General features: G+C 48.7%; 1 protein-coding gene across 4 annotated transcripts in view; it reads left to right on the forward strand.

The window, feature by feature from the left end:
• The window catches only part of BRSK2 (BR serine/threonine kinase 2), a 425,109-nt gene that overhangs the window by 271,203 nt on the left and 137,047 nt on the right, over positions 1–16,859 (forward strand). For all 4 annotated transcript variants that reach the window (XM_077820019.1, XM_077820020.1, XM_077820021.1 and 1 more), the window contains exon 3: positions 13,263–13,348. In XM_077820019.1, coding sequence (XP_077676145.1) covers positions 13,263–13,348 — 86 coding nt within the window. The remainder of the gene's footprint in view (positions 1–13,262; positions 13,349–16,859) is intronic.

Consider the following 16,859-nt stretch of genomic DNA (forward strand, 5'->3'; position numbering starts at 1 on the left):
GCCTAGAAGCAAAATCATTCAAAGCTGGTTGCTAATCACCTGAGCCATCCAATCTCCCGCAACAAGGTCACTTAAAGAAGGGTTTATTGCAGAACTGGGCCTGCACTTCAAAATTTAGATCTGGATTTTAACCCCAAGGGTCCAAATGTGTGAAAACAGGGGTTGGGAGTGTTCAGAACTGAGGGCGGGGGAAGGGGGGAGGTTATCCCATTATAGTAGTTCATCCCAGTATAATTATAGGTATGGGGCCAGATTTTCAAATGCTCAGCATCCACAGCTGAGACCAAATGTTTCAAAAGGGATCAGCATCCAATATGCACCCAAAATACTGAGCTCTTTTGAAAAATCTGGCCCCAGCTGTGGGGACTCCAGCCCTTCTGCACTGTTAGAATCTAGGTTCAGATCCCAAATCTCCCTCCTCTCAATAAAGTTAAGGGGTATTTATGTCTGGGAGCCAAATTCATCCCTGAGAGATTTCTAGGGGTTGGAATGGAATCTGTCCCTAGTTTATCCTTTTCCCTGTATTGCAAAGGCAGCGCAAGAGAGAACAGAGAATGCATTGCACAGGAGACTGCTGTAACAAGGAGCAGTGCCTGCACAGTGTATTCCTCAAACACAGTCTGTGCTTGGAGCACTCACTTTATGAATAAAACAAACTGGGTTGGAATAACTTGCTCCTGGGATGGGTGCCTTTGCCAAGTTGGACTCGGGAGTGCTAATATAGGTTAGGGAGGGGTTACGTTAAGAGTATGTCTACCCTGCAGCTGAGAACATGCTTCCCAGCACAGGTAGACAGACACGCTAGTTCTGCTCAAACTAGCAAGCTAAAAATAGCAGCACAGCACAGGTTGCAGCTTGGGGTAGCTGCCTGAGGACAAACCCACCCGGATCCCCAGGGTACATACTTGGGTGGCAAAGCATGAGCCACCACCCATGCTATCCCCCGGCTTTGCTGCTATTATACCTCAAGCAGGGATAGCACATGTCTGTCTACCCAGGATGCGAGGCACGCTCCCAGCTGCAGTGTAGACATACCTTTACGGGTTACACTTATGAACTGCAGCCTGATCCACTGTTGCAATTTCACTCTGGAAAAAGGGCAGGGTTAGAAGAAGGTACAGTCGGGCCTCATTGAAGACAGAAGTGCGGCCTCCACAGGCTGGCACAACTTCAGCATCTGGTTCCTCTGTCAGTGGCTGCCAGGTCTCCCTTCTGGGGTCCCTGTTCATTGCAGAGAGAGAAGTGCAAATACGAGCTTTGGGCATGCCCTGCCCTTGGCCATTTCACAGACCCTGCTTAAGGGTCTGTGGTGCTGTTTGTCTGGCAGCGTTGCCACCAATTTCCCCCTGAAAGCTGCAGTACTGCTTCAACAGCACAGTTTTAAAAAAGGGAAATAAAGAAGAAAGCTGCGAGTGGTGTCTGTGTCTGCTTCTGTCAGTGCCGGCCTAAGGCATCTCAAAGGATAGTCCTGCTTAGAGCACTGAGAAACTGAGTGTCCAGTCACCTGGCTGCATCTCCCAAGTGTATTCACTAGTATGAAATGGACGTGGGGGGCTGATATCTCCAAGGCTCCCATTCCTTTTTAAAAATTGCTATACGTTGTTGTTGTTGTTGTTATTATTTCTATTATAGTAACAGCCAGAGGCTGCATGGAGATCAGAGCCCCATTGTGCTAGGTGCTATAAAGGCACATACAAAGAACGTACAATCTAAGGGTATGTCTTCACTACCCGCCAGATTGGCGGGCAGCGATTGATCCAGCGGCGATTGATTTATTGCATCTAGTCTAGACGCGATAAATCGACCCCCGAGTGCTCTCCCATCAACTCCCGTACTCCAGCGCCGCGAGAGGTGCAGGCAGAGTCGACAGGGGAGTGGCATCAGTCGACTCACTGCCATGGAGACACCACGGTAAGTAGATCTAAGTACGTCGACTTCAGCTACGTTATTCACGTAGCTGAAGTTGTGTAACTTAGATCGATCCTCCCACCCAGTGTAGACCAGGGCTAAGAAGACAAGAGGCAGAAACAAAGTAGGGGTGGAAGGATGCAGTTGAATACATACTCATTTTATGCCTATATTTGCCATGTTTTCAAATTATTGCTATCATTGGATTAAGGGATCCTCCACTGGTGTTGATCAGTCTACATCAGCAGATGATCTGGTCCAAGGTTCCAACTATCTTGGCTTCCCCTGGAGCCATCATTAACTGGCTGGTTTCTTATAAGCACCAGAAATGGCTTTTAGGGAGAGATGTGAAGGTGTGCCCCAGCCTGTAACCAGTCCCTTGGGAGTGACCCCGTTAGTGTGCTAGGCCCCAAGAACACATGCAGTTCCACAGGGGTTGGCCCCAAGACAGCAAAACTGGGTCTTCAGGCGCCAGCGAACCTGTCTCCCTCCATGGCTCCCTGCAATGAATCCTGTGGGAGCCTTGTACTGCATTCCTTCAGCACACAATGCTCTCAGCATTTCCAGTGACCCCAGGCAGCCTTTTTAAAACATTAGTCACCTGATTCATATTGATTCTATCTGTCTCTCTCTCTTCTGTCCTTCGTCCCAGGTGTGTGTCTGTCTCTCTCCAAAGGCAGCTCTTAACCTAGCCACGTGACACCTTTCTCCTTTGTTCTCCAGCTGGGGTCTTTGCTCTGCTTCCCTGCAGAGAGGTGGGGGAAAATCTCCTTCCTTTTGGCCATTGGTTGCTAGTTGTAAATGTCCTGTCCACTGGGGTTTCCATTATCTTTCCAGATCTTCCACTGATATCAGTCAGTTTCAACCAGTCCTTTAACGAACGCTTTCATGCCTCCCCGGACAGTTATGTGACATAACACCTTATGTGCCTCACTCTGCCCCAAGAGCAGCTTTTCAACCCTTTACACTCCATGCAAAGCCACACAAAGCACAGAGGGAAACTGAGGCATGCATAAACATCATGAACATATGACCAAAATTCCCACTTCGTCACCACCCTATCAATTAGTTCAGGGAGGCTGCAAGGGAGAAAGCATGGATACGTTTGTTGGAGAAACTGACTGAGATGAACAATGCTGACGTGATTGGTGGAGCAGAGGAAGTGGGGAGGGAGAGTGACACAATAAGAGACTAGATTGGACAAATAGGTGGTGCTAAAGAGTCAGTTTCTTCAGGCTTTTCTAAAAATCACTTTCTGCCTCTCTCCCTCTTTGTCCTTCCTCTTCCTCCTCCTCGCACTGACAGTGAATGCTACCCCCAAAGGGATCCATCCCACCGCTCTGTGAGCATCTCTTCATTCTCCCAACCCGTCTTTATGCCATCAGTGGCTCCCTTTCCCTATGGTATCCTTAGCAAGGCCATCAGAAGCCCTCCACTCACCTCAAGATCCTGCCTTGGGTTTTTGGGAGCTTTGCTTCTTACCCCCAATTCTGCCCAGGTTGCTAGGAGCTTGTCTCCTCCCTGCTACCCCATATCCTGCCTCCAGAATTAGGAGCTTCCTGTCTTCCCCTCTCTTCTCAGACCCTGCCTTTGGTGTCAGGCACACTCTCCATGTGTTTGCAGCTGTCCTTTCGAAAATCCTTAATGTCTGTGCATCTCCATCTCAGCTCTTGTGACAAGTACTCATCAACTGATATGCTTTAAATCAAACTTTCCATTCATATTTTGTGTGCACAATCCCTTTCTACTCAGTGCATCTGCTGGGCCTTTCCTTCCCATCCCACGCCTCTGCACATCATCACACTGAAAGTGCTTGTCTGACAGCCATCGGAAAGATCAGCATCTGCTAACATAAGCTAGGAATATGAGCTCCCAAGTTACTCCTCTCTGTGCATTCCTGCACTGGAGCTGTCATGCTTGCTGCACATGTTGGGCTGCCGAGCACATAAATACCTGATCTGGCCCAGGACAGTGACTGGTGGGCTTGCTTAAAGGATTGCTCATGAGCCCTGGATGGCAGACGAATGTGGAACTCAGGCACCTGGTGAAGTGACCTTTGGTTTGGTAGTGGCTGTGAGGTTGTGAGTGCTGGGTTCCTACATCTTAGTTTGATGGTGACTAGGGTAGCTGGTGAGTGTTGGACCAAGCAGACTCTGGTTTGCCATTGCAGGGTTGTTCTTGGTGCCTGGGCTGCTGCAGGTGGGTTTTTTTCCTCCTCAGAAAAATAGCAGTGGAACATTTTGCTATGGGGCAAAAGAAGAAAACAGCACTTAAAAATGATAAGGTGGGAAGAGAAAGACAGGTCACATATTGGGTCAGTCGTCCTCAACAGTGTCACTTGGATTTGTGTCCTTTGTTCTGAACTCCTTATTGATGGTAATTGTGACGTGGTGATCACCGGTAACAACAGGATGCACAGAGGGGATAGCTGGCTTCTGGCATAGAGGGGCTAATTCTGCTGAGTGTTTTCAGAGAGTTGCACGTCCGCCACTTTGCCATGTACCATTGGGCGGCAGATAATCCCATGTACTGAATGAATAAATCCACTTGTTGTCAGCTCCCATCAGTGTCACATGCATGAAAGCCTGATGCTATTTAAAGAGACATACTGTCCAAATAAGTCTACATGCCATGAGAGAACATGTTTACTGTCTGGCTTGTGATGGAGCACCACGTGTGTTGAACTTCCTGGTGTAACACAGCAGTTCTAAGCAGGGGCTATCATGAGCCAGATTAGATGAACTAAGAACCAACCCCAAACCAGACCTGTTCCCTTAAGAACTTTGGACTCACCCTATGAGAACAAACCAGTGGATCTCCTCTTAAAGTTTTGGAGCTGTGCTGAAACCGATAAGATTGTTTCACGTGAGGATTCTTGATGTTTCCATTTTCGCTGATTTCACATCCTTCAGATTTCTATCATGCTGTCAGAGGTCTGGTCCTTCAGCAGCAACCTCCTGGGTACTTGACAGGGTTGTGTACTCACTTTGGGTCTGGTTGCTCAAGTGAGGACCCTAAATAGCACTCTGAAAGGGATGGAGTCTCAGGCCTTCAGCCAAGTCCCTCTGGATCCTCAGCCCTTCTGGGCTCCTGGGGAGCAAACAGACAACTTAGGATCAGGAAAATAAAAGAACGAAAAAAATATACAGTCCCAGGCGAGCTACTGGCCTCTCTTTCTTCAGAGAGGCCTTGGACAGTCCACAGTCTGTCTCAAAGTCTGCTGGCTCACCCGGAGAGGGACCTTTGCCTCAGGGGACTTGGGCCTTCTTTTAGGAAAGGGAGCAGGCTCTGCTCTCTGCCAGGCCTCTCCATGGCAACTGGGAAACTCCGCGCTCTGCTCTGCTCTTCTCCCAGAGCTGCCTGCTACTGAGCTAAGTGTACCCCCTCTTGAACTCGTCCTCCATTCTTGACATGACTTTCAGACGCAGCAGGGCAGGGCCACTCCAGCCCAGAGCAACTCCTTAACCGCTTCCTGCCTGGTGCGAGGTTTACAGAACCCTCTCACACATGCTCATTTTTCAGTTCAAATATCAAGCCCACCTTTGCACATGCATTCCTTTTTTTTCCCCCTTGGAAATGGGCTTATTTTCATTTAAGTGAAAAATTGGCAAGCGTGGCAATATGATTATTATTTATTATTTGGTACGTGATAGAATGGGCTTACTGTGACTTTGCAGCAAAATGAAAAAAACCTCAGATTTCCACTGATTTCAGTTTTTGTTGCAAATATTTCACGTACTTCTGTCCAGCACTTTCTTTTAGGGATTGCCAGTGCCAATTTTTATTTTTACTTAATTATCTTGTTGTTTACAGAATCGGTTTTAAACTTCAGGTGCTTTGAGGAAAGCATGAAACCCCAGTTAGTCTCCTTCTGACTGTGCAAAACTGTATAACGGGGGCAAGTAGATTTCTTTTAGACATCAGCTAATGGTCATTATGGGTCTGATCCAAAACCCATAACAGTTAATGGAAGTGTTTCCATTGACCACAGTTACCTTTGGATCTGGCCCTATATACACTGAAGCATGAGGTTAGTTGCTAATATGTAACTGCATGAATTAATCTTCATAAATAAGCTAGATCTTGAGATCTTTAATCAGTTTCTACATAGTCCTTATTCAGACAAACTGCCATTAAGTTGATAGGAGTTTGCATGGGTGATAGCCCAGGCCAAGTCAGGCCTTCGGGGTAAGGTGTGTAAATGATTAATCATTTAAGGCCAGATTCTGCCACCTCTGCTCCCTTTGAGTAGTACCTTATTGCTCAAGTGCTCCCATTGAAATCCTTGGGACTGCTTGTGTAGTATGATACTGCTCAGCATGAGTAAGGTCACCAGAATCAATTTGTCTCAATAATATCCTGCAGCAGTGAGTCCCACAGGCCAACTACATGTTGTATAAAAACACTCACTTTTTTCCATGTTAAGTGTGTTTCTTCTTTTAATTTTTAGTGTCCTGTAGTTTATCCTTGTATTGTGGGAAACAGGAGCACTAGACTAGCCTTTACTAGGCCCATAATTTTGTCCTAGTCTCGAGTGTAGCCTATTTTCACAAACTCTCCTCAGTCCCAAACCATGCTTATTTCACTTGGGATGGAAGCAGAAATAACAACATGCCAGGAGGGTGGCTGTTCTCGTGTTCTTTCCAGTGTGCCAAGAATGAGGGCTTTCTAGAAGGCTTGGAACCATGCCTGGTACCATTCTAGTACCTGGCACCACATGAAATCATTGACACCTCTGCAAAGGGGGTGTAAAACCCCACCACTTTGATTTGACAGCATTTTACACCCACTCTGTGCTCTCATTGCACAGGTGTCAATAACACCAACAGGTGCAAGGCAGTGGAGGATCTGGCCCCTTGTTACTGCAAGATTTCTAGCCCAAAGAGCTTCAGGTCAGCATCCAAAATGCTTGGATGCTGAACCAAAATTCTTAATCCTTTGAAGTTCACCACACAGCTGAACATCCCCGAACTCTGGGAAAGTTCAGATCTGGATTTGATCTTCCTGGCTTGTATCCATCACCAGTTACTCAGGGGCAATGCGGGGCACTGATAACTGTTTAATTGCCTTTAAAGTAAAGCAGGGTCAACACGAAAGAAAATTTCAGGCAAAACTCCAAACACCCCAAGTTAACGATGGTTAAGGGAAGTAGGGCAACCTGTAGCCTACCATCCTACCATGGCTTTATTCCCCCTCTCTCTCTCTTGCTGCTGTCTCAGGTCTGCATTTTACATGATATAGGACCCACTGGTATCAGTGGAGAAAAGAATAGGGGCTCACTTTTGTGGCATGATTTGGTCCACTTCTACTGCAAGAGAGGAGAATTGCCTTCACCCCTTCCCCAGCATTCTAAGTGAAGGGCTGTCAGCTGCAATTCACAGGGAAGTATAGCCGCTAAAGGTGACCGTGTAGCGTTTCAGAAGAGCTTGCAGAGAAGCTACCATCTCGTAACACTAGACAATCATCCAGCCCATTTAACAAACGCATGCAGCTCCACTTTCCGGGCAGGTGGTACAATCACAAATACCGGGCAGATGAATGTGAATGAAAAGCAATTCCTCTGTACTGTTTGGACAGATCCCACCCCTGGTTCCTGCTGGCTCCTGTCCCGGCCTCATAGCTACATTCGCGCACGGTGTCCTGTGAGTCAAGAGATGAGAGAGGGCAGTGCCTCTCATCGCCAAGAACTAGTCAGATGAGTTGGGCTTAAACCCAGAGGGATGCGAGCCCCTCTGGGGGGGTGAAGTAGAGATGGAGGGGGGCAAGTGAAGGTGTTACATTACTCCTGCTAAGGGTTACATGGCCCTCGTGCTGGTCTCCATTATTAGCCAAGTTACAGGAGCATCCTGACAGCTAATCAGCTTCCTGCATAGATCTTAAAAACCAGTAATTAGCACCTGCAAGGTCACAAGTCAGCAATGAAGCTCTATTGGCCTTGCACAGACTTTTGTAACCCCTCTCCCCAGCTTGGAGGATTTGGGGTGCTGCACAGGCATAGTCCTCTGCAAGGTGAGGGCACCCGGGTTGTGTCTGGGAGCCTCACATGGAACCCAGTGTTTGTGTGGTTATTTGTGTTCTTCATTTACTACAGACTCCCTAAGCCTCTCTGGACAGACTATTCTAGGCTTGGCCTGCTCTCTGGTAATTGCATCCATATTAAAGCAGACCCTCCCCCCGACAGGGCTCTTCCTTGCCCTGTCCTTGCCGGCTCAGAGCTGGGCAGTGATACATGAGTTTTGCTAGAGCAGTGATGTGCAAAAGTGATGCCAGTAGCTGGCAAAGGTTAGGAGAAGAAGGTAAAGTTGTGCCCTATTTAAGGCCGGTTCTGTTTTGGTTTATTGCTCTTGTTTGCTAACTATGTGGATTGCTACTAGTCCCTTCTAATCCATGCATCAATAGAACCACTATTCAGAGCTACATGCTATGTCTCACCCACATTCAATCATTGTGGGAGTGGGAGAGTGGGGTCTGGGGGAGCCGCTCATTACTGCAGTGGTAAGTTGAGAATTGAATATGGTACATTGCAGCTCTGTGATGCCATGGAGTGGAGGAGGGGTAGGACTCTGCTGAAACAGTTCCAAGGGTAAGCTATATTTAGGCTGCTGGACAGAGATTGTGTCATTCTCTGTAGCTTCCTAGCACACACAGCCTTCAGAGCCTACTTCCATTACATAGGGGTCCTGACACAGACAATAATAAAAATATAATATTTTGCACTCATAAAGCATCTTTCATCAGATGATTGCAAAGTGCTCTGCAAAGGCAGGTAAGTTTTATTGTCCCCATTTTGCAGATGGAGAAGGTAAGGGACAGAGAGATCTTGTGACTTGCCTACCCTCACAAACCAAGTTGGTGGCAAACTCTGGAATGGAGCCTGAAAGTATTAATTCCCAGCCCCCCTGCTCTAACCAGTGGGCAGTGCTGCCTTGCAGAAATGGACTGCTGAGGCAGCAGTGTGATCCTGCACCAGATCGTCATTCATTGTGTTGAAATACTGTGTAGTGTATCGAGCCTGGTGTTCACCACAGATTTGGAGTCCGAATGTAGATAAACCCAAATTCCCCCCTCAGAATTCAGATACCGGAAGGTTATTATGCATTTTCCTGCAAAAATAAACATGGGACGCTCCTTAGGCCTGCACCAAAACTGCTGAAGGTGGCGCAAGCCAGGTTAAAGCCGAGCATAAAACGGTGGAGTAGCAAGTGAATTGTTGCTTTAATGTCTTATTTTCGCCTGTTTCAAGAAGACCAGCTAGTAATACAACTGAATTCTTTCCTCCAAGTGATATCGTCATAAATCTCTGCCTCTTCATGCCCCCGTCTGCTCACACTTTTGGAATAGTAACCAAACAGTACCTTGGGTGAGTGCTGCAATCCATCACTCATTCATGCTGAATGTGTGGCCAGAGCTGCCACAACAGGGTTTTTTCCAAAGCAGTGAATCTCCCCTGTGATTAGATAACACAGGGCTTGTCAACTGCAAGGTGTATCATCCTTCACGGTCACGGGAGCCCCTAAAGGGAGGACTGTAAAGAAAGATAAGGCCAGCTGTTCAGTTCTGTAGCCAGTGCGGTGATCACACTTCTCGTGAAATGCCTTGTCTCTCTTTCCACCCCCTGGTAACCTTTGTGGTTGGTGTGGTGTCAGTCTCTCAGCTCTGGAGAGCTGGTGTGTTGAATGCCAGTGACTGAGCTCTGGGAACGTGCCGAGAAGTTGGGGGGCTTTTTTTATGCCTAGTGTTGGGGACTCAGCCCTGAGAAATGTATGTATGGAAAGGTCATTGTGCTTTTGTGCAGGTGAGTGTATGCACAATGCTGGCATTGGAGCTATAGAATTGCAAAGAAAAGTTAGGTGAGTGCCCAGTGCCAAGGTGCCCAGTGCCAAGCTCTGGGGATGCTCCGCATGACCTTGTGAGCCGACGGTACAGTTATTTTCTCATCTCATTTGCTGTGGATGTTTGAGGTGTCTGAATCTTTGATCTTGCCTTCCCCTCCTATTAATGGTCCATCAGGTTGTAGTACTTTTTTCTTCTGCCCGGTGGAGTGTGCCCTCTGACCGGTCAGGTGCATGTCCTCTGCATTCCTCCAACCTCTGTTCTCTCCATTTATCTCCTCACCTGAGGGTGTGCCAGACCCTCCTTCTGAGCCATCTGTGTGTCAAAGTGCAAGGGGATGTTTGCACTGTGGAGGCAAGAGGACACAATAATGCCCCATAGAAGAGCCCCGCTGCTCTGTGGATGTATTTTACAGCAGTGGCGTCCCCCACAGTGCTAGCAGAAGCAGGACACATGTTTGCAGTATTATTAGCTAGAGCTATTACTATTCATATAGCATTGTGATTCAAGAGTTGTCCATGAGTAGAAAATCCCTTTCACCTCCTGCCCACCTCCCCAGCTAAAACATAGAATGGGGAATAAATTATGATGTTAGTGATGGACTCTGCCATGGACAGGTGGGTACGTGTTCAGGTTCATCAGGCAGTCATCAGAAGGGCTGGCAATTTGGTTACTGACTGTGGCATCCCACCCTCCCTCCCTGGTCTGATCTGACCTTGGAGAGTGGGTGGAATGAATGCAGATAGGTTGACCTGCCATGGAGCATTAGTGGGATTTTGTATTCCAGTAGCGGTACGTCACTATCACTGTGGCAAGCCACGCCGTATTTGGGCAGCTCCTTTCTCCGAGGTGCTGACTTGAAGGCAGAAGGGGGAATTGATTTCAGAGAAATCTTCCTAAATATGAATGAGTCTTGGGGGTATTTTTTCCTTAAATGCAACCTTGTCAGGCCAAGAACTTGATGAGACCCCTCCAAATACCAACAGGTATCTTGTGAAATGAAGGACATTGGTTCTTTGTGGAAGGGGTCAGTGAACCGGCTTCTTCACAGTAGTACAATAGCTGCATTTTTATGAGATTGCTGTAGGATAAAACTGCATACTGCAGATTTCTGTTTTCATGGATTGCTTCCTGCTTAGTGGTGGTGATGGGAAGATGATGTCTAGGAGTTATCACCACCAAGCAATATGTGTCACTGAAGCTTGGTTCATAGGAGAGTTCTATGAGAATTGCAGTACCACACGTATACTTACACGCAAACAATGTGTTTGTGTGTGTGTGTCTCTCTCTCTGAATGTCACTGATTCCATTGCAGCCTGCTAATATATCTCCCCGCACCCCAGCTATGAAATTGATATTTCCTGAGATCACAGGTGTGGAAGTGGATCTATCAAGTGGCTTCTGATTCTGCAGAGAAGAATAAACACCTTGAAAGAATCAGAAAGGGACTATCCCAGAGACACATGTACCTTTTCTTCCAATGTGAGAGAGGCTGAGAGTGTCACTGGTTTCTGTCTGGGAGACATGACCTCCTCACTAAGGCTTGAGAACTACAGTTTCCAAAGTGCCATGCAGAAAGCTCTACCTGTCTGTCAGGAGGAGAAGTTCTATGCTTAATGGTTGGTGGAAGAACATACTCAGCAAGTTAAGGGACACCAAGAAATAAAGCTGTGTGGGAAGAAGTTCCTGGGGGATTGTCAGGTTACTAGGAGTTTGATGCTCTGGCACAGCATTGCAGTGTGTTTTGATTGTGAAGATGATGGCTGCAGGGCAACCAGTTACAGTATTTGGGGGGGAGGGGGGTAGTCTAGCTAGAGTCCATCCTTCTTTTGGATGGTTGGCTAATCCTGCCCTGGTGGACTTTTGAAAACTGGTCTTGCACCTATATATATATTGCCTGGTTTTGCCTGCACACTGCCTGCCTTAGGCTATCTCTTCACGGCAGAGTTAACTAGAGTTAGCTACACTCACCACAAACACGCACTGTGGCCAGGGGTGAAAGTAACTCCGGACACTTACTGGTATGGGGTCGGGGCTGGCTCCAGTCCCCGGAAAGGGCGGGGCCTTGGGCAGAAGGGGCGGGGCTGGGGGGGTCAGCATCCCTCAGCCAGCCCTTCCAGGCCACCTGGCCCACGCCGACCAGGGCTCCAGTGGCGATTTAAAGGGCCCACGGTAGCAGCGTCTGGAGCCCCGGGCACTTTTAAATCGCCGGCCTCGGGGCAGCTGCTCCCTTCCACCCCCTTCCTCGCCCGTTGGCGGCCGGGGTCGGGGAGCAAAAGGGGCAGGGACGGTAAAGCGCTGCCTGGTCCTTTGCCGCGGCAGCGTTTAACGGTGCTGTCCCTTCCCCCCACCCCCTCGGCAGCCCTGCCTGTATGGACCCTACCAGAAGGGCTAACAACGGGGGAGGCAAAAGGGGCAGGGACATTAAAGTGCCGTTCAGCAGTGCTTTAGTGTGGGCTGCATACGGGCCGGTGCAGGTTCTTACCGGTACGCCGTACTGACCCACTTTCACCCCTGGCTGTGGGTTCATTAACTCCTCTTCGGTTAGCCGATCTGGAGTGAGAGTGGTCACGCTGCAATATAACTCTCGAGCAACACAGAGTGATTGTATTAGCAGCACAGGGTTTTGATGAGTTATGCTGACTTGAGCTGCAGCTTGTACTCCCAAGGGGCCAACCAACTCGATTTAAAAGCACCATCACATTTGAGTTGAGGTTTGTGTGTATGGTCAGGACTCAAGTTGGGGGCCACACTCAATTTATAACTACAGTTAACTCTGCATTGAAGACAAGTCCTCCAAGTAGCCATGTTTTGGATGGGTCGAGGATTGAGAGAAAGGATGGTCTTGTGATTAAGACACTGGACTGGGTCTCCAGAGGTGGTCAGTTCCTGGGTCTGCCATAGACTTCTTGTGTAACACTGGGCAAATCCTTTGCCCTTTCTGTGTCTCACCTCACCTGCTGCAAAATGATAGTACTTCCTTTCTCCCACTGTTTGCCCGTCTTCTCTGTTTAGACTGTAATCTCTGTGGGCCCTGACTCTCTCCTACTATGTGTATGTACAATGCCTAGCACAATGGGCCCATCCAAGGCCCACTGAAGTCAGTTGTAGTTGAGATCATGGGTTAGACGTTCAGTCATCTGAGAGTCATGGCATGAGCATAGGACTGTGAGCCAGGAACCGCCTGCATTCTGTGCCAGGTTCTGCAAGTGCCTACCTGTGTCAGATTGGACATGCCATTTAGTCCTCTGCCTCAGTTTCCCGATGAGCAAAATAGGGATAGTATTATTTGCCAACTTTTATAGGGGAGGGGATGGTGAGGATGAATTCATGTTTTCTGAAATGCAGTATAAATGCTAAGTACTATTATTATAGTTTCTGCTTGTTTGCTCGTTGGAGCATGAAAGGGAGGGTCAGAAGGGGTGGGAAATGGGTAAGAGGGGACAATGTGTGTTATGATTTCTAATGTAACCTAAGACATGTCTTCTAACCTTTGCTTCTGTTTCTCTTTTCTCTTCCAGGTGGAGCGGGAAATAGCCATCCTGAAGTTGATAGAACACCCCCATGTTTTAAAGCTGCATGACGTTTATGAAAATAAAAAATATTTGTAGGTATTATTGGCTTTTGCCAGGGAGTAAGAAGGGAAATGGAAGGGAAGGATTTTGCGGGGAGAAATGTTTGGAGACAGCATAACAGTGCAAAGAGACTGGAATAGGATTTGAGGTCACTCTAAACTTTGCTGCCCATATGGTGCCTGCTATCAGCACTTGACTGAGAAAGGAATGGTTTTCATTGACTTGGTTTCCTTGTTCCCCCTTTTCTTCTGTTTTTCCCCCTTTCCTGTCTTAAAAAAAAATTTAAAGTACAAACAAGCCTTTTTCTATAATATTTAGCTGATATAGAGGGACAAAATCCAGGTTTGTAGACTCCAAATTTGACCCGCCTCAAAACTGTTATAATCTGGTGAATAAAATCCTCCAGATTCTCAGTATTGTAAACTAAACCCTCAGCACTTTCACCAAGAAAATTAATTTTTAAAATGTCCAAACAATAATAGCTATTGTTTTTGTAGGGCCTACATGTCTACACCCGTCAGTGATATTGGTCCACAGACAGAATTATTTTAGCTTGACAAGGTACCAGATAGTTTGAAATTGTTGTCAAACAAACAAGACACATTAATCTTGGCTCAACTGAAAAAAAAATCAATGTTTTCCAAATGGAAAAGGGCAAATCCAGAAGGTAGTTAAATGTGATTTCCAGGTTTTTAACAGGGTATTGCAAGCAAGGGGAGAGTGTTTAAAACTATTTTTGAAAATCACATTCCAGCAGTGACCCCCCTTAATGTCACAGAAGTATAAGGGTGTAATCACTGAACCAAGGAATGTGTGTTGAATGGATGTAATAATCCCATATCGACCATACGACCAAGCTTGTTACTGGAGCAATGAATTCCTATTCCAAGAAGTGAGGCCTCGGCATTCAAGGGTTAGTTTAATAGAGCTGGCAGTAATTTCTTTTGGATTCCGAAGCCTTCTCTGGAACAGAGCCTGCCCAGGGTGGTGAACAATGGTCACCAGATGGCTTGTCACAGGTGCTGGGTGGAGCTGGTTCCCATGTATCTTTAGCTACATGCTGTGGGCCAGATCCTTAGCTGGTATAAGTGGGCATGACTCCACTGAAGTCCAGTTTGCACCAGCTGAGGACGTAGCCCCAAGTGTCGTGGCAAGCCAGCCTTCTTTGCAAGGGAGGGGTGGTAAAGGGAGTGTGGGCTGACAGACAGGAATAAAATTTCTATAGCCAATGCATTCTGATTTAATTGAGGAAAAAGAGACACTGGTAATAGGCAGGGACCCAATCTTGCTCCTGTTGAAGTCAATGGGAAGACTCCTAGTTTATTTCAGTGAAGGGTGGGATCAGACCTAGGCTTCCTATTGGCTGAGTGAAAAGGAGACTTTTTCATGTGTGAGCCCTTTTTTCTTATATCTCCAACCTGTCCATTGATGGGCTGTGTGCATTTGGGTGATTGATACAATGTACAAATGCCTGGAAAACAAAGGCCAAACTGAATAGTGCAGGGTGGAGTTCGGATTAAAATATCATTATTTTTGCAGCATTGACAGTCATTGTGCATCTCTTTTCTCTTAGATAAAGATGCCTTGAACAAATGGTCTCTGCACATGTGTGCAAATATCTGCTGAAGTAGGTTGCATTTTTACCCAGTCCTGGACAATGGGATTATTTTACCGCATGGAGGATGATGCTGTTTAATGGTTAGAGTGTGGAATTCATGCTCTACTTCGAGTAGTGTCCCTATGGGTGCTCCGCTGTAGTGTGCTTGCGTCCCTACACTGCTGATCCGAGAACTTCCGTAGCTGTGTCCGTTAGGCCAGCACATCCGCTGTCTCTCCTCATGCCCTGCCCCGAGGCTAGCCAGCGAGTGCAGGCTAACCCTCCTCAGTTCCTTCTTAACTGCCCCTGCTAGAGACGGAGCTATTTGCAGTCCGTGACAACCATTACTCTTGCTTTACATTTCTATAGCCAGTTAGTCTCCTGGTACGTAGTTGTAATTGTAGTTTTCTTCTTCTTTCCCATTTTTTTCCCTGAAAAAATAATTTAAAAAAAGAGACTTTACTTTTTGCCACTTTTTCTCATTGGGGACCCTCCCCCCAACATGATATGCCTAGTTCACTGGGCTTCAAGAAGCGCCTCTCCTGCAAAGAGGCGATCCCTGTCACAGACAAGCGCTCCCGGTGCATTCGCTGCCTCAGGGAAGGCCACATTCCACAAAAGTGTGGTCTCTGCCAGCAACTCAGGCCCTGGTCTCGTAAGGACAGGGAGTTGAGGCAGAAGATCATCTTCATGGAGGCAGCCCTCCGACCAGTGGTGAGCTGGAGCCGGTTCACACCGGTTCGCATGAACCGGTTGTTAAATTTTGAACCAGTTTTAGAACCGGTTGTTAAAAATCGTTACGGCTCCCTGAGCTCCCAGCCGGGGAGGCTCCTCCTGCCCCTCCCCCACCTTCCCCCCTCTCGCGTGCCTCACCGCCGGCGCTCTGGAGCGCTCCTGGGCAGCTCGGCAGCTCCTGCTGCCTTGAGCCGCATGGTAAGGGGGTGGGGCTGCGAGCTCCAGCGGGCCACATGGCATCCATACACGCTGCCCCGAGCGGCCGGGGCTGGGAGGAGGGGTTGGATAAGGGGCAGGGAGGGGGTGGAGGTTCTGAGGGTGCGGTCAGGGAACGGGGGGGGTGGGGGTAGGTGTGGGAGTTCCGGGGGGTCTGTCGGGCAGGGCCGGTGCAACCTACTAGGCGCATTGGGCGGCTGGCTAGGGCACCAAGTGGTTGGGGGAACCAAAAAGCGGTGCCTCCCCACGTTTTTTTAAACAGCGGAGCACAAGGCTGCCGCTGCTCCCCGGCTCCAGAGGGGCCGCCCACGGTGCGGCCAGTCCCTCCCCCCGGGGGAGCAGCTGGCGGCGGAGCGGGGAACGGGAGGGTCTAGCCCTAGCAGCTGCGCCTTCTTCCCGGCACCGCTGGGTGTCTACTCCGCCTGCAAGGTACCTAGCTGGGCCGCGGGGAGCCGCATGGGCCCACGGAGCGCCGCAGGGTGGGCAGGTCCAGTGCCTGGCCTGGGGAATGGTGTATGTGGGAGCAACCTGGGCACCTCTCCCCCAGCCAGTGCCACCCCCTCCAACACCCACCGACCAGCTACCTTCTCCCCTGTGCACCCCTCGGCCCCAACAACCCACCCTGTCCTGCCACTTTTGCCTCTGGGCAACCTCTACCCGGCAACCCACCCTGCAAGCCACGGTCACCTTCACCCCTGCATCAACCTCAGGACCCCCCACCACCTGCCATCTCCCTCCTGCCCACTCCTCCCTTGTGCAAACTCCTCCCTGCCACCTTCACCCCACTGCAATAACCCCAGGCACATACACACCCCCATCTGCCAGCCCCTTGCAACAACCCCCTCCTGCCCACTTCTCCCTTGTGCCACTCCCTCCCTGCCACTGCATCCCCTGCAACAAGCCCCTTTTGCCTCTGTGCAATCTCTTCCCTGCCACTACACCCCCACCACCTCCACCTCTTGGCACATCCCTTAAATCAGAACTTTTTATAGGGA

Source organism: Eretmochelys imbricata, chromosome 6 (genome assembly GCF_965152235.1).
Source record: "Eretmochelys imbricata isolate rEreImb1 chromosome 6, rEreImb1.hap1, whole genome shotgun sequence".
Classification (NCBI taxonomy): Eukaryota; Metazoa; Chordata; order Testudines; family Cheloniidae; genus Eretmochelys; species Eretmochelys imbricata.